The sequence below is a fragment of the Nansenia antarctica genome (genome assembly GCF_963989245.1).
Source record: "Nansenia antarctica genome assembly, chromosome: 16".
Lineage (NCBI taxonomy): Eukaryota > Metazoa > Chordata > Actinopteri > Argentiniformes > Microstomatidae > Nansenia > Nansenia antarctica.
The window spans coordinates 8,099,779-8,126,874 of record NC_137686.1 but is presented as its reverse complement, the minus strand read 5'-3'; the positions used below and the strand labels follow the sequence as shown (position 1 = coordinate 8,126,874).

The window sequence follows — 27,096 nt, the reverse complement described above, 5'->3', positions numbered from 1 at the left end:
TGTACGTTGAGTATGAACCAACTCTAAGACCCATACAGAATGATAGTTGACAGCCATTTTGAATCCACTGAACCCTGTATGTTTATGTAAATGTGTCAATAAGGAACTCTTATATGCAAATTATACTGCTCGTTGACTGACTGACTCATTTGTTTGAGTATCTTTGTTGCATGGCCGCTCATCAACCAACCCCTGTGTGGTTCATCTTCCCCATGTAGGATATCTTTGTCATGATGCTTGTTGTTGTAAAGGGAGACATATCCAGCGGTTTTAAATGACGACATTCTTATTTATTCAAGGTTGAAGGTCACATCTTAAGGTTGTACAAAAGAGGAAATAAACACATTTTGATAAAGCCTTGCATGTTTTGTATGAAAGAATACAACAACAACAGCAAGCAAATTGTTTGTCTGCTAATTTCACATTAATTTGCATTTGAAGAGATGCACAGATAGATCGTAGAGAGAAAGACAAGAGGGACTTACACAGAAACAACCAGTAGGTTTGGTGGAGGTAGAAATCTTCTAGCATTATGACAGTGGGCCCTGGCAGCCTACTAGGATAGATTTGTTTTTCTTATCATGACTGATGTATCAAGATGATTCACTTACTTATTATACAAATGTAGCCTACTTGTAAGTCGCTTTCGATAAAGCCGTCTGCTAAGTGTCTAATATGTAAATATATGTAATCGCAATGCAGGTGTGTTTGAGACCATTCCTTATTCTGGCCCATGCATTAACAATGAGCCCGTCCTCCTTTAGTCTACCTCCACCTGCCACCATTGATAGGTATCATCCACAGGTACTATCCTCACTTTACCCTGTGATAGGCCATCTTGCTTAAACCTATCCAATCCTTTCAGATCTACACGAGTGTCTAATAAGCAGGGGGGTATTTCTGGCTAAGACCCTCCATGGCCTGTGGCTGCACATACAGCCACAAGGGGGCAGCTTTTCACATGACTGTCACCAGATCTAGGGTGTTACTCCTCAGTAAAAAAAAAAAATACCCTCCACACAAAGGAGTTGATTCACTTGAGGTAAAAGAAAACGCAACATCCTTGCCAACTCGAAAGAGAAAACGGAGAGCGAGATCTTTATCTTTATGTTCTGTCCGTGAGGTGGGCGGGAGAGAAAAGCTCATCATGTGTTTACCCTATTATTATTATTATTATTATTATAGCCTCATTCAAAACCAAATCAGAAATTGAGTACACACAGGCCTAGCGTTGCTTAATCGTCTTTATGTGTGGGTGACTTCATGAATTAAATTCCCATGATCTGCTCATAATAATCATTACGCTTATGAAACCTCCACCCCGAGAACCGAGAGCTCCCCAGGGCTTATTTTCGTACACAGGCAGCGGGTGTTATTTCGGGACGTCCCTGGCAGAGGTGGCCGGGTACATTAGCTGAATTGGTTTCTCATGATCTTCTATTAAACAGCATGGGATCTGGCTGCTCTTCCTTCTCTGGGTCGGTCTATATCTAACAGCAGATAGTCAGCTGGGCCCGCACACCAGACCAGGACAGTTGGCCTTTATAGAAGATCTACTGACGGCACTAAAGGGAATATTGGCTCTCTGGAGGACTCTTCAATGAAGAAAGTCCATTAGAAACCAAACAACGCAAATGATATAGTGTACGACTTCTATTACAGTTAAATGTCAATTGTACTGTGCTGTCACGATGATGAACGTCGTATTAGACACATGGGAATAAGAGATATTAAAGACCACTTAGATGCAGCTGTTATTTTCAGTGTATCATTTTAATGTACTCTCACAAGTTGGTGAACAGTTACAATTTGTCTCTCAGTCACAGTACTAAAACACATCCATTGATAGTATAAATAGCCAACCTAATAATAATAATACACATTTTCAAATACATAAATCATCAAGTATCCAAGTATTAAGTTACGCACATCAAAATAAAAAGGCATACAAAATATCGCAGACGTTGGAAGTCCAGTTCGAAGCGAAAAAAAACACAAAATCACATTTTGGACATGGCAGTTAATTAGTAAACAAGTTGTTGATAGAGAACAGAAGAAAACAAAAGAAAACAAAAACTACAAGGTCCCAGACTTTCAATTAACAAATATTGCAACAATTAAGCATTTTATATTCAAAAATAGTTACTGAAAGGATGTGTGTGTATGTGCGTGCGTGTGTGTGTGTGTGTGTGTGTGTATGTGCGTGCGTGTATGCGTATGCGTATGTATGCGTGTGTGTGTGTGTGTGTGTGTGTGTGTGTAGAGGCTTCCTGCACAAGACAAAGGCAACATTTTTTTTTGTTCCAAGTAGAAAAATGAAACACTTCTCCAAATGCTAGTGGATGCTAATCCAACTCCCACACGATTGCCTTGTAACCATTTCAATTGTAAGGCATCATAGTATGGACCATTTGAGGGAAGGCATTCATACTGTATTTCTAATCAGTCTTAAAACTTAAATCAGAAAATTGAACGGGAAACAAGATAACTCGTGTTAAACTATCATAACGTTACTTTTTAAAAACAATATATATCTTTTTTTGCACCTTTAGCCAATTAAAAAATCTTTTGGATGTGTTAACAAGTAAAAACCAACATCTGTATGCTTCACGTAACGATACAACTCTACTGGCTGCTCTCCCTTTCCAATTCTATGGGAACACACAATATTCAGAGTTCCAAACCGACTCCTAGTCCCTAGGAACTCCAATAGGGGTGCGTTCCAACTCTCTACCCTTCGCACAGAAATGCACTCTCCTCCCCTCATGCATTGGATTGGTGCTAGGTGTGGCAGGAGTGAGTCTCCACCATATTCCTTCCACCAGTCTGTGCCTTTAAAACCCATGAGGAGGGAGTGTAGAGATGCACACTTCAGGAGAAGCGTAGAGGATCAGTGGAACTTAGATCTGAGAGGACTGGATAGGATTAAGCAACATGGTGGTAAAGGCTTCATACTGCCCCTCTTGTTGGCTGGGTGGAAGTGTAGCCATAACGCTCCACCTGTAGTCCTCTCAGATCTAGGCGTGGGTAGGGTGCAGGGAATGAAGGAGGGTAGGGTGTAGGGGGCGGAGGAGGATAGGGTGTAGGGGGTAGAGGAGGATAGGGTGCAGGGAATGAAGGAGGGTAGGGTGTAGGGGGCGGAGGAGGGTAGGGTGTAGGGGGTAGAGGAGGGTAGGGTGTAGGGGGCAGAGGAGGGTAGGGTGCAGGGGGCAGAGGAGGGTAGGGTGCAGGGGGCAGAGGAGGGTAGGGTGCAGGGGGTAGAGGAGGGTAGGGTGTAGGGGGCGGAGGAGGGTAGGGTGTAGGGGGCAGAGGAGGGTAGGGTGTAGGGGGTAGAGGAGGATAGGGTGTAGGGGGCGGAAGAGGGTAGGGTGTAGGGAATGAAGGAGGGTAGGGTGCAGGGGGCAGAGGAGGGTAGGGTGTAGGAGGCAGAGGAGGGTAGGGGGCGGAGGAGGGTAGGGGGCGGAGGGGGCAGAGGAGGGTAGGGTGTAGGGGGCGGAGGAGGGTAGGGTGTAGGGGGTCTAGGGTGGAGAGGTCCACGGTAGGGTGGAGGGGTATAGGGTGGAGGGGTATAGGGTGTTGGAGGCCAGGGGCCGAATTGGAACTCAGCAACACAGAGAACACTCACGGCCACTGTACTTTCACAAACCTCTTTTTGACACTTTTGAGAATTTTGGAAATTGAAGAGAAAAGGGAACACTTGAATTACCGAGAGAATGAATTTCCGAAGTGGAGGAAATACTTCAACACAATGATACTATATCAACTAAGAAGAAAAAACAAGCCTGCCAAGTAAGCAAAAAATAAAAAAAAATAAAAGAGAAAAAAAAAGTTACGTTTCTTTCTTTATAGGGGCATAAGTTGGCATTATGGACCAGACACGGTTGGCTAGCTAGTCCTACTACTGGATGCAGCAGTTGTTGCGATGTCCGTTGGAGTCTTTGAAACGAAGGCGCATCTTTGGCCGATACTTCTCCAGGTAGAAGAGCTGCTTGCTGTTGAACGCCCCGCGACGCTTCCTGTTCGGGAGAGAGAGAAGAGTTCCATTCAATTCAATAAATCTTAAGTTAATACAGTAATCCCCTCAGCAAACAATTAAGATAGATAGAAAGATAGATACTTTATTGATCCCAGAGGGGAAATTAAGGTGTTACAGCCGCTCACACCACAAACAAACAACAAAATAAAGTGACGATTGAATAAAAGAATAAAATAAAAATAGACTGAAAGATTATATACAGTAACAACAGTCCAGTATGATTTAGGAGGCCATTAATGGCATTGTGCATATTTACATCCATTCTCCACATAAAACACAAGCAACCAGAGTTAGACACACTATAAAATAGACTACCAGTATTGTGATTTCTCTCCACTGTAGGTCAGTAATAATGTTTCACACCAGTGAGATCTGACCTCCATTTTGAGAAAACGTTTTCAGTTTTGAGTCGTGTCTTTGTAGACGTCTACTCAGCCCAGTTTAAGAGGCTGCCGTGTTCTCCAGACGTCTGCCTGTCCAGTTGTGTGTATTAGTACCAGAACTTACTGCCGAATGAACTGGACCGCGTCTTCATATTTCATCCCACATTCAATCAGGGCCAGCGCCACCAGGACCGGAGCTCTGGGGAACAATGTCACAAGACAGGGTTTAGTTAGCTAGCAGAACGCTGCTCCACTGTACTAGACTGCAAAAACAAACATTTAGGCCTAGTTGGTTGTCTTAGTTTGTTAAAAGGACACAAAAACAAACATTTAGGCCTAGTTATAGTTATCTAGTTTGTTAAAAGAACACAAAAACAAACAGAGGCCAAGTTAGTAGTCTAGTTCCTTAAAAGAAGATTAAAAACAAACATCTAGGCCTAGTTGGTTGTCTTAGTTTGTTAAAAGGACACAAAAACAAACATTTAGGCCTAGTTATAGTTATCTAGTTTGTTAAAAGAACACAAAAACAAACAGAGGCCAAGTTAGTAGTCAAGTTCCTTAAAAGAACATAAAAACAAACATTTAGTAAGAGATAGTAAACAGGAAGTGGTTGTACTGAGGTCTTTCGACACTCAAAACAAAACAACTAGAGGATGACAAATTGGTGTGGATCCGTCTTTAAATACTTTATGGTGCTACCACCATAAAGCACCAGGGATATCCGATCCATCTAATAGCATTACATATGGTTGTATCTATGAAAAGGCTTACATAAACACGATTCACTTCTCTTATCTACTGAATTTCCCCTCAAGGATCAATAAAGTATTCAATCTTCTCTTTATCTGGAACTAAAGGCGGCGAACCACATGATGACAGTTTCCAGAATAACTGGAAGAGAGTATGACACACATATCTAGGCCTTTCTTCCTCTTGTTGTTTGTCTGGTTGCTGTTTGTGTGGATGGTCTCATGGCCATGTTGTCGTGTGTGCCCTGTGTCGGCCTGTCAGGTATGTTTTATTTCTTTATTTAACCTTTATTTAACCAGGAGGTCCCTTGAGATTAAAATCTCTTTTTCGAGGGAGACCTGGCCAAGAAAACATAATAAAAACAGCCAAGGGACAACAGATAAATATTCAAAAATCCATCGTATGAATAACAATTGCATGCGACTTGTCATGTGCTGTTAGGTGTTTTGTTTATTCCTGTTTGCACCAATCAGTTGACTTTCTTGTGACCGTCTGTCTTGTATGTGTTCTCTATGTTTGTTTGAACAACTGGTGTTTTAAATGTTTTAAACACCCGCCTGGGGAGGTACAGACAACATGAACAACATGGCCATGAGACCATCCACACAAACAACAATCAACTGGTTAAAACAGGGACCTTTACAGTAAGGCTCATTAATGTGCTTTGTCCCTAAAACTAAACTTAGTTAAGGCCTACTGTACTCTAAATACTCCCATACTCCTACAATACACCATGACAATCAATAGTCAAATTGACAGCATGTATCTATTACCATCTATAAATATATATACAGTCACATGGTCCTAGAACCTGTTCCATGCCCTTCTTTGGAGGAAAACCACATGATGTCAATCTGTCTCCTTCTGAGTAATCACATTGACAAAATGATGACTGTGGCATATCTAGTCAAATCAAGTCCATAACTTTACTTGGAACCAGGGGAGTGAAACCACATGATAACAACAACAACAACAACAACAACTAGGTCTACTGTGTGGCGCTGCTTCTAGCATCATCAAATCTGCAAAACGCAGAATGTCCCATATTTATAAATATCAGGGGAGGTTGGAATCGGAGGGAGGGCTCATTGCAAATGCATGGAATTGCGTTTCATGCATTACAATGAGGCCGTCCTCTGATCTCTACCTCCGCCGGCTTCCTCCGATGAATACTATTGTAATAGCACGGTTCTAAGATCAATTTCATGTCTTTATTTGGAACTAACGGTGTAAAAAAAAATCACAAGAGAATGTCTTTACCTGCCCAGCCCGGCAACACAGTGGACAGCCACGCAGCAGCCAGGCTCCTCCCTGAACTTCAACTTCAGGAGGTTCAACCAATCATCCACGATCTGGTTGGAGGGAGGGGCTCCATCGTCGAACGGCCAATCCTGGAGGGGGAGAGGGAGGAAGGAGGAAATGAGATCATCGGGGCCCCGATTCTCGGAAACCAAAACAAAGGACGGCAGACTTTGACATATATTACAAGCAGAAGTGAATGGGGGGAGGTAAAAGCAGATGTGGGTTTTTGTTTCGGAGTCTTACCAGAACCTGTATCCCCTCTTTCCCCACCAGGGTGGCATCATAGGTGGCCTCACACACTCTGACCACGGTGGTCACGCCGTACTTCTTCAGCTCCTGGGGAAATAACGTTGTTGCAATGTTAGAACACTGTTTTAACCATGTGGTCACAAGTCTCCATTACAGGCACAATGAAGACATCTATCTCCTCCAAACGCCCCATATTGTATGTCAGAGAGGGGCTCTTTATGGCTACCCTAGTGTTTTAGAAACACTCGATTAACAGAATTTGTAATAACACGAGCACATGATAGTCTTCTCCATATGGAGGATATTAATACTCTCTCCCCTGATACTGTATAATGTGAAAGCAGATCTCTATGGTAACTCTAGAGCTTCAGAAATCAACTGACTTTTTTTTCTTTCTTTTTTTTTAAAACAACAGTCTGATATTGTCTTTGTCTACATGTTGTCTTCACGCCTGTGTGTTCAAGTTCTGTTTAATTACCCCCCCTGGGTCTCACCTCAATGAACTTGTTCAGGGTGGCGTTGGTGGGATTGTGGGTAATGAGAAACCGCATGTTCTTGTACGTGATCTCCACAGGGGCGGGCCTGTTCATACGAGCCATGGCGACGGCCAAACAAACAAAGGTCTTTTCCTCCACAATAACAACAACAACAAAACTTGTAACGAAAACAGTTAACTGAAGAATGGGGAGGGAACACGTCAAAAAAAAATGTCGTGTGTTAAACTAAATTCCCCAACAACAAAGAAAAATGCTCCGTTTTCTGTCGTAAGTGGGCGGGTCAAGGCCAAAGAGGTCAGAGGTCGGGAATTGGCAAGAAGAAGAAGGGGGAGACAAAAAAGAGGTGATCGGCGATCGGATTGGACAATCAAACCAACCAATCAAACCCCTCTCCTTTGGAGGAACAACAGCAACAACGACGACAACGGCGGCGGCAACGAGGCGGGGATCTCTCCTTCCACCTTGATTCAAGACGGGAGCGAGGCAGAAGCCAACGATTCGGACCAGGCCGAAGCCAACGAGGGCAGTGTGCAGCAGGTGAAGTTACCCCATCCAGGCAGGTTCTGGTTCTGGTGATCTGCTGGTTTGTTTAAAGGAGGCGTCCTGGTGCCGGGTCCTGGTCAGTCGGGTGGATGGGTTCTCCTCTCCTCCTCCTCCTCCTCCTTCCTCCTCCTGCTGCTGCTGCTGCGGGGCTGAGCGAGTGCGCGGGCCTGGGAGACGGTTCTGGCTGGAGAGCTCGACCCGGTTCACTCCTCGGCATAGGAGGCCGCGTGCTGAGCCTGGCAGTAGTCCCCACTGCCCTTCAGAAACTCCATAAATGTGTGACCCAGAACACCACAGAACTGCTGCAGGAGACAAGACAGGGGAGGGGGGGGGGGAGAGGAGGAGGAGAGGGAGAGGAGGAGGAGGAGGGGGAGAGGAGGAGGAGGGGGAGAGGGGGAGGAGGGGGAGAGGAGGAGGAGGAGGAGGGGGGTCAGTACTGCTGTAGTAGGGCTACACTCAGTGGAAGATGAAGTAAAAACGTCATATAAAAATCTGTGAGGTAAAGAAAGACGTCTCATGGAAAGTGAGGTGCAGACCAGAACAGTACCAGACAACGAAATGCAGTTTAGCATCTAACCAGAAGTGCAAATAGTGATCTAAAACATGATAGTGATAAGTACTGTATGGCAAGTACGGTAGTTATAGGTATATATACACAGGAGATGGATAGCAGTAAGCTATGTACAGTTAATGATGTAGGGCTACACTCTACTCTACTAGCTACAGTAAAAGATGAGCAGCGTTGTTGAAAGTCTGTGCGGTAAAGACGTGTTGTGGAAGAGGGGTACCTACTACCTCCCCGCACAGTCGATATAAGGTGTATATTTACACGGTGTGATCTCTGAATAAAAAGGGTATAGATGAATGTCGGTCTTGAGACGCGAAAGGAGGTAGTCATCACACTAGGTATAGATACCAAAGTTCTAAACTGAGGAGAAAATGGTTGAATCACTTGAAAATCTACTTGAGGGCAACAACAATTAAAGAGAATAATTATGGGAACCATTGTCGTAAGAGACAAGGGAGGAGAGCGGCTTTGAGGAATGAGAACTAAACAGAATAATTAAGGGTACAACATGATTCAGAAATGTGCTGGAGAAAAGAGCAGTGTTATGGACATGCTTATCTTCAGAGACAGGTGTGGGGTTGGCACAGGGCTCCTCTGATACCATGTCACAGTCTCAAACCCCAAGAAATAAAAAAAAGGTAGGCCTGTATTGAAACTCTACTTGTGAACAACAGGTTATGGAGATCCATGTGAACAGGCTCTCTCTCATCCAGTGCGGATGTGTTCGGACATGTTTTGCCAAATCAAATGTATGTAAAAGACAGTCCCATTTATGACATCTAGGTCACAATTTAAACCCATGCGCCGTCAACAACCGACTGGGGGCCTACATACATAATTGTTGTGCTGTATGATTGAAAAAGAACAGCAAAAAAAACATTGGCCTACATATAGGGCATGATTTACTGGGATTTCACTGTTTTTCTCCCCCCACCGGGCCATGAGGGCTATAATTCCCCATGCAGACATCGAGAAATGTGTTTTTTCTCTCTGGGCTTGTGCTCCAAATACTGTCTAAGCTCTTGAAGTATGCATACTTAATCCGATCTTTTTTTTGTTGGGGTCCGGCTGGAAAACAATGTTTTGTTCTGGATCTCGTAAGAGAGAGAGGGGAGGCAATCTAGGAAGTGGGTTTCAGACAGAGAGTGTTCTGTCTAGAAACGAAACGAACGAATCTTAAAGCAGATCTAAATTGACCCCAAAATGGTGAAATGACATGATTTAATGTGGATTTCTAGAAAGTGTCCGTGGTTGTGTGAGTGGGGGACTGCCTGGGCGCCATCACCGGTCCAGACAGACAGACAGGCCTGCAGCCCCAGACCTGTGTTGAGATGTCCATCTACAAACTGATCTGTTGTTGAATAGTGAGACATTTACCGCCTCGTTAAAGTCCCCGACCCTTCATTAACGTGACAATGCACATGAAAACGGCCAACGAGCGCGATGACAAGGTGGTGAGAAAAAATGCGTCAATTTTATACAACGGTAAAATAATCGCGAAAATGCATCTGAGAGCCGCTCGCTCCACAAAGGCAACTCCACCTCTTCCTCGCCGTATTAAATGTGTATTTATTTTTAAGTCGCGGAGAAGATCCTCTAATCGTCCACACTCGCATACCACGACGATGCACATTGTAAAATAAAAATTTAAAAATTACAATGTATCAATTTAACAAAAGACCTCGAATCCTTGTATGTCGGAAGAGGCCGTGATCGTGATTTCACAATTGAACATTAAAAGATCAGTTCACATCAAATTACAACACGCGCAACGGCTTCAAACATGACACACAAAACAGCAATGCGAAAAAATAATAAAACAAGAGACACTTACTGGAATATGCTTACTCATTGAAGATTGTAGCTTAATCATACAGCCGGTTCCTAAAAAGAAGTACAGATATTAAATGGTTGTTTGCACCATACAGCCAAGCCAAGGCAAATCCCTCCGTTCGGAGTCGGCGTCTACTGGACTGGTGCGTTGCGAGGCGATCACAGCCCTTCTCCTGCTGAAGCCCCACCCTGGAAACACACAGGCTGTGTTCTCACACATCAACTTGCGTTTGCCCTGCCTGCTGCGCACAATGTGCCAGATCTTGCATGCATAAGAATGATGCGTATTCACACCTGTTTGGAGGTATACAACACATATTTTTGCACGATCAACCGATGCATAACCAAAACACAAAGTCAGCTGTGTGGGGGGGAAAAACGAACATGTTTTGTGAATTCGTGATGCATCTCAAGTGAAATATAGACCTATTTAAAATGAGTTTTATTGATAGGAGTAAAGTATAGGTCTACTCTAAGGCCTGCTATATGCTGATTATTTTTCTTGAGATTAGGACAATACAACATCCAACAAGAAAGACAGACACACATTATACCCACATCACAATCTGGGAAAAAACTAAACAAAACAAAAACACACAAAAAACAAACAAACAAACAAACAAAACAAAAAAACTAAAACTAAAAGAAAGCAACAAATAAACAAACAAACAAACAAAAACACACACAGGTGCTACCAGAGGGCAAGACAAACAAAATACATGTTTACAATATTTTGATAAAGTAAAGATAGGGCATAGGTTGGTTGTGTGATAGAAACACGTTGCGTTCTCACACATCAAGTCTGCCTGCTGCGCACAATGTTGCCAGATCTTGCATGCAATATTTTTTTATACCTCCAAACAGGTGTGAATACGCATGCGTATTCACACCTGTTTGGAGGTATAAAAAAATTTTTTTTGCATGATCAACCGAAGCATAACCAAAACACAAAGTCAGCTGTGTGGGGGGGAAAACGAACATGTTTTGTGAATTCACGATGCATCTCAAGTGAAATATGAATGAATGAATGGTCTTTATTGTCATTAATACAGTACAGGTACCATACAACGAAATTTAGGAGGGGGGGCTCCCCTGGTGCTTGGAAACAAAAATTACTAAAAACAAGAAGGGAAAAGAGCTGGTTTACATACAGTAAATAAAGGCTATATACAAATATAGACCTATTAAAATGAGTGTTAGTGATAGGAGTAAAGTATAGGTCTACTCTCAAGGCCTGCTATACGCTGAATAATGTTCAGTAAATTACTGTAAAGGAATGTAGTTGAAGAAATGTTCCAATATTTTAATTGAACTTTTTGCACTCATGCGGGCATAGTTGAGGGCTGTTAGATCAAGACAAGTCTGAGGCCTCGGGTCGATGTAGCTACACGTCAGGGGAGGCTGGTGGAGGTAGGAATCGGAGGATGGGTTCAGGCTCAATGTAATGCATGGAATGGAATGAGGAATGGTATTATTCCATGCATTACAATGAGCCCGTCCTCCATTTTCTACCTCCACCAGCCTCCCCTGATACACACTCTATCTGAAACTTTGGGTGCATGATGGCTATGTCCAAGGTCATAGGTCATGCCTACTATGAGCATTATCAACGGTATGAACATTAAAAAAAAGAAAAAGAAGAAGAAGAAGAATTAGAGATAACTGTTTCTTTCTAATCCAATATGTTTCACAAGGTACAGTTCTGCCCTAACCCCAACAGAGAGTAATCCATTGTCAAACACAGTAGATGGAGTTAAACGTTTCCTAGTCCTACATGTGTGTATATCGTCAGCATAGCTAGTGGCGGTTTTTCTTTTTCTTCTTTTCACAATTCTAGAAGGAACACTATCTCACTAGATGTATCTTTCTAGAACCGCATGAATGTCGTGGTGGGAAACGGACAAACACAACTGCTGACCTGTGTGCTTCTGGTTCTCCAGCAGCGACCAGTCTGCAATGGCACAATAGGCCGCTGATGGAATTGTCCAGGGTCGGTAGCCAATAGGATCGCAGGCAGCACAAGTGGCTTCCCCTCTCCCATCAGCTGTCAGTGGAAACCGGTTCATGGACAGGAGAGTTCCCCAGCGGGTCTTCTGTGTGTGTGTGGGGGAGAGAGAAGCTTCCGACACATCAGCATTGTACCAAATGTCTATAAAAGAATTGCGTCGAGCGCAGCTCTGGTTTCAAATGAAGGCCGGCAAATCTCAGACGGAAACTCACAGAAGAGTATAAAGAAGGGAAATATCATGCAAGACTCGGAGGATTTCAGTCTCAAGGTAAACACACACAGCATCTCCGGCTCCTTCTTCACTCTGTTGTTGTTCGTCCCAGCGGTGTGTCTCAGTGGGCTGTCTCAGTGGGCTGTCTCAGTGGGCTGTCTCAGTGTCTCAGTGGGCTGTCTCAGTGGGCTGTCTCAGTGGTGTGTCTCAGTGGGCTGTCTCAGTGGGCTGTCTCAGTGGGCTGTCTCAGTGGTGTGTCTCAGTGGGCTGTCTCAGTGGGCTGTCTCAGTGGGCTGTCTCAGTGGGCTGTCTCAGTGGTGTGTGTTAGCCTTGGGTTTCTCGGTTCTCCTCCCTGTTCAATCTTATACAGTAAATGGTGACTACATTTATTGTTTTGCTGTTGTTTTGCTGTATTTGACATTATGCCATTATTTCCGACAGTAGCTTACGGCTCTATACCTAATTCTCTCTCTCTCCATCTCTCTCTCCATCTCTTTCTACCTCCCCACCCTCCATCTCTCTCTCTCTCTCTACCCCCCCTCTCTCCACCCCTCTCTCCAAATCTCTATCCCTCCCCCATCTCTCTCTCTGTCTCTCTCCCTTTCTCCTTCTCTCTCTCTCTCTCCATCCACCCACTTCCCATGCATCTTCTGTCCCCAGGAGAGGCCAGGCAAGGCCAGGGACCAGGTCGACGGCAGCGGTGTGAGTCTGGGCCAGAGGAAAGGAGTGAAGGTGAGCGGGAAGTACTCCGCCCCTCCCCCCGCCTCGGACTGGGACAGGGGTGGGCGGGGCCCGTCCATCGTCCACAACTCCTACGTCAACAACAACTCCCGGCTCTCGGACAACCCCCCCACCATCATCTCCATCGGCCCCTCGGCCCCTCGCAGGGTGGCCCCTGACCGGGACCCCACCAGGGGCGGCCACACGGAGGGTCATCCCAGGGGCGGCCACACGGAGGGTCACCCCAGGGGCGGCCACACGGAGGGTCCCCCCAGGGTGGAGTGGACCAGGGAGGGCCCCAGCAGCAGCACCAGCTACCCCTCCAGGCCCAGCTCAGACACGGGCGTCTCCAGGACCAGCAAGACCATGGACGAGCTGAAGAGTATCCTGCGCGAGAGCTCCATGCTCGGTGGCCCCACCGCCAGGGGGAAGGAGGAGGCAGCGCGGTCCGGGAGCCACTACACCTACCTCCACGGCACGGACGGACGCCAGGACGAGGGCCTCGGCCCGCTCAAGTCCTTCAGCACCTTCAAGCCCAACGGTGACGGGTCCAGGAGGGTGACCAGGTCCTCCAGGGACAGCGCCTCCATGCAGCACGGCTCCAGCATGGACTCCTCCACAGGATCATACAGGTCTCTACTCTGCTCTACTGTACTGTACTGTACTATTCTACTATTCTATACTCTACTCTACTCTACTCTACTGTGCTCTACTCTACTCTACTCTACTCTACTGTGCTCTACTCTACTCTACTCTGCTCTACTCTACTGTACTCTACTGTACTCTACTCTACTGTACTGTACTATTCTACTCTACTCTACTCTACTCTACTCTACTCTACTCTACTCTACTGTGCTCTACTCTACTCTACTCTGCTCTACTCTACTCTACTGTACTCTACTGTACTCTACTGTACTGTACTGTACTGTACTATTCTACTATTCTATACTCTACTCTACTCTACTGTGCTCTACTCTACTCTACTCTACTCTACTCTACTCTGCTCTACTCTACTCTACTCTACTGTACTGTACTGTACTCTTCTCTTCTCCCCTCTTCTCTCCCCTTCTCTTCTCTTCTCCCCTCTTCTCCTCTCTTCTCTTCTCTTCTCTTCTCTTCTCCCCTCTTCTCTTCTCTTCTCTTCTCTTCTCTTCTCCCCTCTTCTCTTCTCTTCTCTTCTCTTCTCTTCTCTTCTCTTCTCTTCTCCCCTCTTCTCCCCCCTTCTCTTCTCCCCTCTTCTCTTCTCTTCTCTTCTCTTCTCTTCTCTTCTCTTCTCTTCTCTTCTCCCCTCTTCTCTTCTCTTCTCTTCTCTTCTCCCCTCTTCTCTTCTCTTCTCTTCTCTTCTCTTCTCCCCTCTTCTCTTCTCTTCTCTTCTCTTCTCTTCTCTTCTCTTCTCTTCTCTTCTCTTCTCTTCTCTTCTCTTCTCTTCTCTTCTCTTCTCTTCTCTTCTCTTCTCTTCTCTTCTCTTCTCTTCTCTTCTCTTCTCCTCTCCTCTCCTCTCCTCTCCTCTCCTCTCCTCTCTACTCTATACATACTGGATTATTGTTTAAATATTTTCTTGAATATGTGTCCAATTAGGTTGCAGAATGTAGCTGGATTACTCATTAATTATATACTCATTCATTGATTCATTCATTTCCTCTTACATTCATTGATTCATTGATTCATTGATTTATTGATTTATTAATTTGTTCATTGATTCATTCATTCGTTCATTCAGATCTGATGTGATTCCAAGCAGACCCTCTGGTGCTCGGTCTCCCACCCTGGACAACAGCTCCCATTGGACAGAAACTTCGCCCAGTCAGACAGGTCAGTGTGGGGTAGGGTTGCCATGCCAACTGTCCCGCATCAGCCGGGATGTCCCGTGGTTTGGGCTGGATGAATATACTGGACCTCCCTTGTCCCGTATATTCATCCAATCACAGGCCCCCTCATGCGTACGTATAGCGTAAATGTGCCAATTCCTGCAACCCCCCCCCCCCCCTGCCCCATGCAATGGCATGCCATCCTTTGTCCCGTATTTGGTAGTGAGAAAGTTGGCAGCCCCAGAGGTGCCTGGGGCCAAAAAGATGAGAACAATTCTTCTAAGTATTTGAGGTCCAGTTGATTGAACTCAGAGTTAGAAGCACTTTGTGGTTGTTACAGTAAATGGACTGACTTATATAGCCCCTTTATCCAAAGCGCTTTACAACGGTCTCTCATTCACCCATTCACACACACATTCACACACCAATGTCGGCAAGCTGCCATGCAAGGCGCTGGGGTTCATTGCCCAAGGACACTTCGACATGTGGCCAGCCGGGGCAGTACAGTACATTGGTGGACTGGATTATCAAACACAATGAAGTGTTTTTCATGTTCATTTGGTCCTCTGTGGCTCTGTAGGGCATGGCGCTACAACATTTAGGTTGTGGGTTTGATTCCCGCTGGGACCATATTATACACTGAAACATTTATACACTCACTGCAAAGTACAGTAAGTCGCTTGGGATAAAAGCGTCAGCTAAATGCCATATATTATTCCATTATTATTATTGTTGTATTTTGTATTTATTCTGGCCGGGGCCTCTTGGCCAGGTCATCATTAAAAATGAGAATTGAGAATCTCTTCTCATTTGATTTTATCTGGTTAAATAAAGGTCCAATACATACATAAATAACATATTTTACAGTCCCCTCACAGAGCTAAAGGTGCTGTAGTTGCTGTTCTGTGACGTTTGCCTCCTAGATAACAGTAAGGACCACATAGACCCGGGAACCCAGGCCTTCACCGTTGCCATGGCGCGCATCAAGCAGCAGGTCAGCAGAGAGAGCATCAGCTTCGTCCGCTTCGAGGCCACAGACCTCCACGGGGTGTCCAGGTCCAAGACCGTGCCTGTCCGCTTCTTTAATGTAATCACCTCACACACGCACACGCACACGCACACACACACACACACACAGACACAGACACAGACACAGACACAGACACAGACACAGACAGACAGACAGACAGACAGACAGACAGACAGACACACACACACACACACACACACACACACACACACAGGGTTATGATAAGGGATGATTTCTCCCGACCTAGTGACCACTAAGAAATACACTGGGCCCTTGCTATACATTTTAACTATACTGCATGGTTAGGAAAAAACCCAGGCCCTGTGACAATAGTGTCACGAGTGTGTATACACAATGCCACGTCATTATGTAATGGTTTAAGTAGTTTAAAGTCACTTTTCGTGTCCTTTAGACGAAAATCCAAGTAAACCTTGTTTCCCTGTAGGAGAAAGCTGTCTATGGCGTGCCGATGCCCCGGAGTTACCTGGAGCTGACCCTTAACCTCAAGGGCAGCGAGGTCGACCACGCCAACAACCCCGCCAGCTTCAACAACGACATCCTCCTCATCCCCGACCTCTCCACCTTCAGGGTCCTCCCCTGGGCAGAGCAGACCGCCAGGGTCATCTGCGACCCCTGCACGGTGGCGGGAAACCCCCTGCGCACCTCCCCCCGCATCATCGCCAAGCAGCTCCTGGGCCAGCTCCAGAGCATGGGCTTCTCCTTCCACTCCTCCTTCACCTACGAGGTCTGCGTCCTGGGCACGCCGGACCGCGTCGGCCCCAAGACCCTGATGTTCCCGGCCACCACCCTCCTCAGCAACCACGACCAGCCGTTCTTCCAGCAGCTGGTGGACGGGATGTACAGCCTCGGCGCCGACGTGGACAGCTTCGCCTCGGCCAGCGGGCCGGGCCAGATGGAGGTGAACCTGCGGCCCGAGTTCGGCATCGCGGCGGCCGACGCCGCCTTCACCTTCCGCACGGGGATCAAGGAGATGGCGAGGAAGCACAGCTACATGGCCAGCTTCTTCACGGACGACGGGCTCTACAACGCCGGCGTGCTCTCGCACAGCCTCTGGGACGCCAACGGCCGGCGCAGCCTGTTCCACTCCGGCAGCGGCGCCGGGGGCGGCGGGGGCGAGAGGGAGTTGTCGGATATCGGCAGGAAGTGGCTGTCGGGGCTCCTCAGCCACTCGGCCGCCCTGAGCTGCCTGATGTCGCCCGGGGTGGGCTGCCGGAGCCACATCGCCGCCAACGTCAAGAACCCCAAAAGCACCGTGTACTACGCCACCTTCGGCTGCAACGACAACAGCAGCTCCTTCAACGTCAAGTGTCACGGAGGGCGGGAGACGCACATCGACAACAAGCTGGGCTCGGCCATGGCCAACCCCTACGTGGTGCTGGCGGCCACCGTGGCGGCCGGGCTGGACGGGATCAGGAGGAACCTCGCCGCGGAGACAGGTTTGGGCCGAGTGAAACAGGAAGTAGAATATGTGAGAGCAGCTGGTGAAAGAGGGAACGACCAAATGTTCTGACTTTTATTCCGAAGATTTTAAAGACGAGTAGCGAGTGTGTCGTAGATTTTCAACGACGTTGACATTTATTTCCATTTTTCAGAATGAAAAAGTCTGAACATTTTGATTGGTTGCCGCTTTCACCAGCTGCTGTCACATATGTCCACTCTTAGTGTTTGCTGCTACCAAACGTTATGTGTTAATAAAGCTTCAGGGATACAAACACTGAGGGGTATATTTTAATAGTATAAAAAAACCTGACTTTTACCATGATTTTTCCTCCTGTGATTTTCCCTACCATGATGTAGTGGGAGGCTGGTGGAGGTAGACATCGGAGGACGGGCTCATTGTAATGCATGGAAGGGAATGAGGAATGGTATCAAACATGTGTGTTAGATGCCATCTCCAATTCCCTTCCTTGTTTAACAATGAGCCTCTGATTTCTACCTCCCTCAGCCTCCACTGATTGCTCCTGTGCAAAACTGGATAAACATTACACCCTCCTAGTGACTATTTACCCTTAAACACACCCTTACCCTTACACTCCACACACACAGACAACTTACCCTTAAACACATCCCACGCAAACAGGCACTTTATTCTAATAATACCTCTACCATCTACTGCTACCTCAGTGCAAAAAAAAGAAAATAAATGTTATTTCTATTATTATATTGCTCAATTGTTTCTTTGTCTTATTTGTATTTTTTAGTTGCCTATTGCCTATTACTATTTTTCTCGTTGCTGCAATGTCGAGGAACTGAAATCTACGAATGTTACTCTCTTACTCTCTTATACTCTTGTATAACGGGATGTGACAATAAACCTGATTGTGATTCCTCTTCCTCCGCAGGTCTGACCAGAGCGTCGACCCAGCAGAAGCTGTTCGCCATCCCAGTGAAGCTGGAGGACGCGCTGGTGGCCCTGGAGGAGGACCACGTGCTCCGGGGCGCCCTGGGGGAACCCTTCGTCCAGTACTTCATCGCCATGAAGAGGTTCGAGATCGAGACCCAGGAACTGGACGAGGAGCGCAACAAGTGTCTGGAATATTTCATCTAAAGCTGAAATTATTTTATTTATTAATTTTGATACATTTTTACAGCAATGAATTAATATCAATATTACTTAATATTATACAGTTCGATAATTCTAGAATATCTCATCTAAAGAGAGAAACTTGATTACAGTAATTCATTAACAACCAATATGCCATCATATTATACAGTTAAAGAATGTACTGCTGAGTAAAGGAATGGATTTGATAAGAACTTTGATGCTTGTTTGAAAATAAATGTTTTTATTTTCTTTCATATTTTTATACCATTTTTGTATTAATCAAACATTGCTGTACAGCATGACTTGTACATCTGTGTGCAGAGCCCAAATGAAATAAAATAAAAACAATGATTCAATTTTGTTAAATTGTATAATTATGTACAAAAGTAGCAGACATCTTTGGCTTTGAGAGAGGATCACTATGAACACAGGACATATGTAGCCATCAGCACACAGAAGTACGTCACATTCCCAACCTGTTACAGTAAAGCTCTATAAAGGTTAACGCGCCATGGCGTCTTCCTGAATACTGACCTTGAAACGCAGCTTGTTAAATACACTGTTGACACAGCACTTTGAATTCAAATGAAAACGTCTAAATGACATGATCTTCCCTCTACCCCTGTGTAATGACTCTGCACTATATAAGTCTAGCCGCATTATATAGTTATTGAACACATGGAGCTGAGTAGTGTTAACTTGTAATTAGCATGTTATTAACATGTTATTAGTGGAATAAGGTCACTAACGATCGTAAAACGCCTCAAGAGCACTTTGACACACAGCGTCTAATGAACAAGTTAACAGCCATTTAAACATCTTAGCTTTTCCTGAAGTACATTACAATTCACAATAACATTAATCCCAAAACCATGACACAATAATAATAATTATTATTATAATACAAAAAACAACAAAGAAATTCCCTACAGTCTTTACATTCGCAATACAGTTACAACAGGGCCACTCTCTATCATCAAACGTGCTGTCATTTTTATCAACATTGACTTATGATATGTTCCAATATCCACACACATTTATTTATGTATATATATATATATATATATATATATTTATATATAACACACTGCACCACACTGAATGAAGCTATGTACAGACCAGGGGAGGCTGGTGGAAGTAGAAATCGGAGGACTGGCTCATGGTAATGCATGGAATCAAATGAGGAATATGTGTCTGATATGTGTCTCTGATACCATTCCTTATTCCGTTCCATGCATTCTCAATGACTGGTCCTCCGATTTCTACCTCCCCCAGCCTCCCCCATGTAAAACACAGCTGAAACTCAGATTCACTTGTTCTTGCCGATTAAGTTTCCCACTCGCTGCATGAACCGTCCTAGCTTATTCTCATTGGTCTGCTGAAACCTTGAGTAACTCTCAGTGGACGTAATAGAAGGTCGTCTTTGTGTACTTCTGAAAGAGAGTCGGTTTTTGTCAGCGCCGAACGGGTCCGTATTGGTCCTTTCCGGTAAAACGGTAGGCTTCTTGTCAGAGGACAGGAAGGACTCGAATCGGCTGTACACCCGGGTCCGCCTGGGTTCTGGAACGATTATTGGCACTTGACTTTCCATGACTCTGGCCCTGTTGAGTAACTCCTGGTCTGTGTTGTAGAACGTTCTAGTACTCGGAGCTGACTGGTGAATAACTGTCGGAGTAACTGTAGGAGTATATGTAGGAGTATATAATATATGCCTTTCCCGCTCTCTTTCAATACTGAGTACATTGTGTGAAACACTTGTTGCTTGACCTAACGATGACATGGGCGCCGACACGGGCGCTGCCGCGGCCAGCGATGGCATTATAACAGGTTCTGAAGCGACTCTCTGGCGAATGGAGATGTCGGCCGCCACCACGTGCTGCGACACCAAGGGAGTCCCCGATGTGATTGGGTCCAGCCTCTGCGGCGCCTGCTGCTCCCTGTGGGCTTGGCTCATAGCTTCCGTGTAATACATTGAGGAAGAAGAAGATCTCTGAATTGGGCTTTGCACCACCGGCGGCGGCGGCGGTGGCGGCTCCTCTTGGGGCTGTGTTGTCTGTGCGTCCGGGATGAACACAGACAGGTTAGTCACTTTTGATTTGAATGAACCCTGTCTCTGGAGTTGGCCTGTAATCCCTTCCTCCTGCTGGGCCTTGTCTTTGTCCAGCGAACCGTCACTGTTCGGGTTGAACAGTCTGGTCGATGATTTGAACGAATTCACCCTCTGGAGCGGTGAAGCATCCTTCTTGCGAAGCGAGTCGGCGCTGTCGTTCAGTTGGTCAGTGGAGCCCTCCGGTATTCCGATCAATGACATCATCGTTCTGTTGGTGTCGACGTTGAGGCAGACGGGTCTGAAGCTGGAGGGCTTCAGCAGCGGCTCCTTCAGCTTGATCCCCAGGTGAGCGGCGGACGCCGTCCTGGACAAGGGTTTCTGCCAGTCGTAGGCTTCCTGGGCATACCGCTTCTCCGACGCCATCTTGTGGAGGTCGTAGTGGGACACGGACCTGTGGGCGTCGGTGAGAGGGGTCGACATGGGCACTTGCTCTCTCTCGGTCCCTCTCTGCGTGTTCTCTTCATGCCGTTGGCCTGCCGGGGTCACGTGGCTCTGTTGGCTCATATTGGAACTGCTGTGTTGCGACCCGGTGTTCGACCCGGTATCCGAACCGCGCCGCTGGTAGGACATGCTGCGTTCCTGTTCCAGGGTTCTTCCCATGGGCCTCACCATCGCCCTGTCCAGACTGGAGTACACAGACCTGAGACAATCCTGGCTCTGACCTGGTCTAAGATGGCCTCCAGGGTTCTTGTAGTCCTGTAGTCCTGCTCTGCTCAGGTTCTCCTTCGACTGCGACAGACGGGACCGGAAGTCAGCCAAATCAGTTTGACTGTTGTGGATGGAATTCAGCCGCTGCCGCATCTCCGTCAGGCAATGTTGACTCCCGCCGGTGGACAAGAGGCGCATTCGGCTGTCCGCCAAACTGCCCTGGCTGCCCTGCGTGGACATCCGCCGCAGTCTGCTCTCGGCCAAACCGCTTTGACTGCCGTGCGGGGAGCCAATCGTGCTTTGAGGCATCTGGTTGCAGCCGGGTGATTCAGGCCGCTCATCACGACGGTTGTTGAAGATCATTGACGACCTCAAACGCGACGACCCTATTGTCTGTCTTACAGTACCGTCAGGTTGGCTGAGATTCAAGCTTTCTACCGAATCCCCTACCGACTGGTTGCTGTAATTGAGGAAGGAGTCAATCTTCCACCGATGAAGGGAGGTCTCAGAGCTGTAAGGAAGTAGACTTTGCTCTGTACCAAAGCGAGGGTTCTGCTTGTGATGAAACTGATTCACTCTGTTCGCTAGCATCTGGTCCTGTCCATCCTGTCTCAGTTGGGTCCTCTGATGCAACTCTCCAGCATAGCTATGTCCTCTTGTCAGATTCCCCACCTCGGGACGATGAATGTGCTGCAGCCTATCCTGAATACTAAGGCCTCGGGTGATCTGTCGGCCATTGTTGAATCTGTCCCCCTCGTCTTGATATAGGCCTGTGGTGCTCCTCATGCTGAGAAGTCGACCCCTGGACTTCATGTTGAGCATGTCCAGGGAGAGCTGGCTGTTGGTAATCGAGTTTTTCCGCAACTCTGTCACCGTGGGTGGGGCTTGGGATCGGGCGAAGATGCGGCGGAACTCCTCGTCGTACGAGCCCGCCAGCTGGCCGGTGATGACGAGGACCATGCTCAGGTTGATCTTCTCGTAGGACCACATATAGCTGGGAGAGAAGAGGGGAGCGGAGGGGAGGGGAGAAGAGGGTGTTTATACAAATGGAATCCACGTTAAATGAAAGATATGTGACAGCAGCTGTTGAAAGCTACCAATCATCTGACTTTTATTCAGAAAAATGAAAATAAATGTCAACGTTGTTGAAAATCAATGACACACTCGCTAGTCAAGCCAAAATATTGCAATGTAGTGGATTCGGTGAGTAATCCCTACTACTACCTAGTTAGTGTAGAGTAGTGGGGATTACTCACAGAATCCATTGCATTGCAATGTTTTGGTTTGACTAGTGAGTGTGTCATTGATTTTCAACAACGTTGACATTTATTTTCATTTTTCTGAATAAAAGTCAGATGATTGGTAGCTTTCAACAGCTGCTGTCACATATTAGATATTTCATGCAATGTTTGCAGACCAGTGCTTTGCATGGTCACAAGTTTGAAAACAACAACAACAATAAACAACAACAACAACAACAACAACAACAACAACAATAAAAGAATAAAAGAAGGCATGCAGTGAAATCTTTTTAATTATTATTATTATTTTAAAAAAAATCTTAGAATAGATTCAACCTTTGTCATTGCACAGAGTACAACGAAATGCATTTGCTCTAGGCACAGGGTCAGCCATAGTCAGCGTCCCTTGAGCAATTAGGGGTTAAGTGCCTTGCTCAAGGGCACAGCTGCAACCCTCCAGTCACCAGCTCACATCCGGCTCCCTCCTGAGGCGGGGATCAAACCAGCGAAACTTCCGATTGCTAGCCGGCCTCTTTAACCTCTAGGCTTCCTGCTGGCCCTTTTAGTTATGGGGTCGGTTTGGACCAGATTTGTGTTTGTTGTAGGCATACAGACTAGGGGCATGATAAGGTCAGCTGGACCAGTGGAGGCTGACGGAGGTAGAAATCGGAGGACGGGCTCATTGTAATACATGGGACGGAATCAAGAATGGTATCAAACAGGGGTGGACATGCAGACTGGGTCGGTACCTGTAGGTTCCGTAGACCACTGTTTTACAGTCCACCAGGAGGAACCTCTGTTCTAGACCGCCATGGAACTTTGCTCCTGACTGGCACTGGTACTGATGCCCCTGGACCGTCCGAACCCGCATGTTCTGAATGAGAGAGGGGGGAGGGAGGAGGTGGGGGAGAGAGAGAGAGAGGGGAAAAGAGAGAGGATGGGGAGAAAGAGGGGAGGGGGGGAGAGAGGGGTGGGGGGGGGGAGAGAGAGGAGAGGGAGGGAGGGAGAGAGAGTGGTGGGGGTGAGAAGGAGGGTTACAATTACTATACATTTTCTTCACTGTATGAAAGCACGTTTGTAGAGCTAACAACGCTTAGGTTGTGGGTTCGATTCCCCCTGGGACCATATATACAGAAAAATGTATGCACTCACTGCAATGTAAGTCGTTTTGGATAAAAGCGTCAGCTAAATGGCCTATTTTACTGCATCTGTTGAATAGATCTGTTGAAGTTGTTAATGTTGACCTTGTGGTGATGTGAATAGACACAATACAAGTACAGTCATGCCACTCATGCACACACACACACCTCACACAAGCACACAACCACACACACTCTCACTCACACACACACACACACACACACACGCTAGCACACACCCACACACACTCTCACTCTCTCTCTCACACACACACACACACACACACACACACACACACACACCCACACACACACACACACACACACACACACACACACACACACACACACTACACTGCAATCTTATCCTAGACGAGATCAAACTTGTGACTATCGTCCTGATACCATTATTAAAATGGAATTAAATAGTTTTATTCTTTTTACATTTCTTTCCCTTTTTGCAACATATACAGCAAATACATTTAAATAATTCATTGAAACATTGCTGTTTGTGTGACTCTTAAGCACACAGAAACAGCTTCTCTGAGGAAAGATGCTGTTGAACAGGAATAGCAAGTCTATGTATCTCTATGCTGCAGGGGAAACAGCTTTGAGGTAAATTGCTGCTTGTCCACAAGGACATGTAGGTGTGTCTGTGTGGCAAATGTCATAATTAATCCACTCTGCATCTCCTGCCAAGAGTGGAAAGGTCAGGCCACAGGCAAGAGAGAATGTGTTCTTAATAGCCTAATGTGTACAATTGTTTGGGGATATATTGAGAGACATTTGCATAGGCATGATGTGAGAAAAAGATTTAGGGTTAGGGTGAAAAAAATATTATATATTTTTATTATTATAATATTTATTTTATTATTATTTATTTGATGTTTTTCTATATTATATGTATTTTTTTTGTTATAGCTTATGATTTCATTCATAGTTTTTCTTTCTCTTTTATATCCTTTTATATCCTTTAACAGGTATTTGTTATATCTTATGATTTCATCATAATGTTTTTTTCTTTTCTTTTTTTCTTGAATCCCTCCTTACGTTGAGGTCGTGGATGTTGACCCCTGACTGCTTCGTCATGTTCAGGAAGGTCTTGAACTGGTGGTCGTCCAGGAGGATGTAGACCATCACTCCTCTCACTGTCGCGTTCACCAGCTCTTTGAATATGTCCACATCGGTGAAGATGTCCATCGCTATGGCGATGACCTAAAAAATAAAAAGCAGTTATAATTACAGTTGTGTTGAGAAATAGTGTGTTGAGAAATAAACTTGACTTACCGGTAACAAAAAATGTACTTTTGACTATTGAACTCTCTCGTCTCGACAAGAAGGGGGGGGTGATCAAATATGAAAAGATAAATACTGTCCAATACTGCATGCAAGAAACATCACAAATTCATTACATATTTTATGACAATGAGGAATACTTGACTCAATTCCAATGAGTGAACAAATAATGCTTAGGGTAATAACTATTGACATACATATCATAAGCTCTGCATAGTATCTTTGCTTTAGGCTGTGAGAATTGAGGTGCAGCAACTGTTCTCACTTAAACAAAAACTAACCAACCCTCCACACCCTTCGTAATCCTTGCTCCTACCTGCACAGGTAACAGGTACCAGGTAACAGGTATGTCTAAGTGGAAACCTTTTGATTCAATAATCTGGGTATGTGGTTACGACTTGCGCGGGGATGACATTTGAAGAGCACAGGTTGAGACACGCTCAGGTGGCTTGTACATAATGTATGCCAGAGACAGTCTACACTATGAACAGTCGTACACAGTGAACGTTGCTCATTGAACAAATATCCATTATGATTGTGAGAACTCAGACCTGCTCTAATGAAGTGATTCTAATGGACAGAAGCAGACATCTTTCACTCTCGCAGGGAGTTCGATCCCCCATGTCCATCTCAGGCCTTCCAACTGTTCCTCCACCTCGTTTGAGTTTCTAATCTGCCTCAGTAAAACATTCAAATGTGCCACAGCGAAGCGTCATAAAACTATAAAACGGACAGGGAGAGAGAGGGGGGTGAAGGGAACGAACTGTATTCTCGTTTCTTTACCTGCCGTGCCTCCTGCATTTGTTTACGTATCACCTCTTTGATGGAGGGGTTGTTGTGTCTGGGAGGGTGGAACAGGAGGCTGATGTTCGTCTCCATGTTCTCCAGCGAGACGTCCGGCCATCCGAGGTCGAGGTCGGGAACCTCCTCGTCCGACTCCGTGGGGAAATACGTGGACTGGCCATCGTTTTCGTCGTCCTGATCTTTCACCTTTGAGTCATCCTCGTCCTCCACGACCATGACCGGTAGCTCGGCGTTTTCCGTGATGTAGATGATCTCCTCTTCGGAGAGGAAGTCGCTGATCTTCTCGGCTTTGAGGTACTCATGGTAGGAGTCCCGGCCCCCATTGATGAGGGCGTAGATGGCAAGGCGGTACGACTCCTTGTAGTGTGGCTGGATGTAGTTCCCCGACGATTCCCCGTCCTCTTTCAGCGACGACAGAGCAGAGATTTGGGAATCCATCGCTGCTGGTTCCTGGAGGGTCTCAAGGCTTAGTGGAGTTTTACCTTCTAAACCTAAAACAATACATTTCAAATATTATGTTATCATTATGCTATGATTACCATATCTCCATATTTGGAAATGGACACTGAGTTCTACTGTTAACTAATTGTGTTACTCTTATGAACGACTGAAATGATCTATGATCTAAATGAAGTATGAATTAAAGTAAAAGTAATTCACAAAGCAAACAGGTATGACCTTAGAATCAATCAATTATCTTTAGAATCAATCTATTGAAAAAGCTCCATGGGAAACTCGACAGCTTCAACCATTGCTTCAGACATGAAGCTGTGTGGAAGGAACAGGTGAGGCAGGGTTGAGCCATGAGGGCTGAAGACCCAGGTAAAGGTCACAACTCATAGTTTCTAGAAAGGCGACTTACTTCATGTTCAACGACAGACAAAATCCCTCAGGCTTGTACGATAGGCATCCCATTGATTGTGTCAAGACTGTCCTACATCCCAGGTGAACGCTGAGGAACCACAGACTGAGTCGGTCCCTGCCGGCAACTGTGTACCGCATAGGTAAAGAGGGTTGGTGAGCAGTAACTTATGGGTTGGGATTCAAACTGTTTATGCAGATACATAACCTGCTTTTTCTTCTCCCTATTCGCTGTCTTGACAAGAACCCTGTTACATCACACAATTCCACCGTTCTAGAGTTCCTCCCACTCCAGAGTTCCAGTCGAGCCAGTATCTTGCTGATTCGTTGACAGACAGGTAAGGGTGCTATCTCAATAGTCTAAAAGTGGCTTCCTTCCTTTCCTTTCCTTTCCTTGACTCCTTTCCTTTACTGGATCTTCAAGGACAGGAGAGGGGGAAACAATGTGGAAGAAGCTTGTCTAGGGGGTTTATTTGTACCTATCCAGTTCTCT

At 45.9% G+C, this 27,096-nt stretch overlaps 3 protein-coding genes across 3 annotated transcripts; 1 reads left to right on the top strand and 2 right to left on the bottom strand.

Annotated features, from left to right (window-relative positions):
* Positions 1-3,487: 3,487 nt before the first annotated feature.
* Positions 3,488-7,756, bottom strand: ptp4a1 (protein tyrosine phosphatase 4A1). The gene is made up of 5 exons (XM_080546610.1): positions 7,215-7,756; positions 6,715-6,807; positions 6,430-6,560; positions 4,544-4,618; positions 3,488-4,016 (listed from the first exon to the last, which is right to left on the bottom strand). Exons 1-5 carry the CDS (start codon positions 7,317-7,319, stop codon positions 3,899-3,901), a joined length of 522 nt encoding a protein of 173 aa, XP_080402736.1. The 5' UTR covers positions 7,320-7,756; the 3' UTR covers positions 3,488-3,898.
* A 163-nt stretch (positions 7,757-7,919) lies between these two features.
* Positions 7,920-10,201, bottom strand: LOC308171740 (uncharacterized protein; the record flags this gene model as incomplete). The annotated part of the gene is made up of 2 exons (XM_080546611.1): positions 7,920-8,062; positions 10,163-10,201. The coding sequence occupies 2 exons, from the start codon at positions 10,199-10,201 to the stop codon at positions 7,964-7,966; spliced, it is 138 nt and encodes a 45-aa protein (XP_080402737.1). The 3' UTR covers positions 7,920-7,963.
* A 2,206-nt stretch (positions 10,202-12,407) lies between these two features.
* Positions 12,408-18,507, top strand: lgsn (lengsin, lens protein with glutamine synthetase domain; the record flags this gene model as incomplete). The annotated part of the gene is made up of 5 exons (XM_080546822.1): positions 12,408-12,437; positions 13,041-13,732; positions 15,839-15,995; positions 16,384-17,427; positions 18,325-18,507. The coding sequence occupies 5 exons, from the start codon at positions 12,408-12,410 to the stop codon at positions 18,505-18,507; spliced, it is 2,106 nt and encodes a 701-aa protein (XP_080402948.1).
* Positions 18,508-27,096: the final 8,589 nt, after the last annotated feature.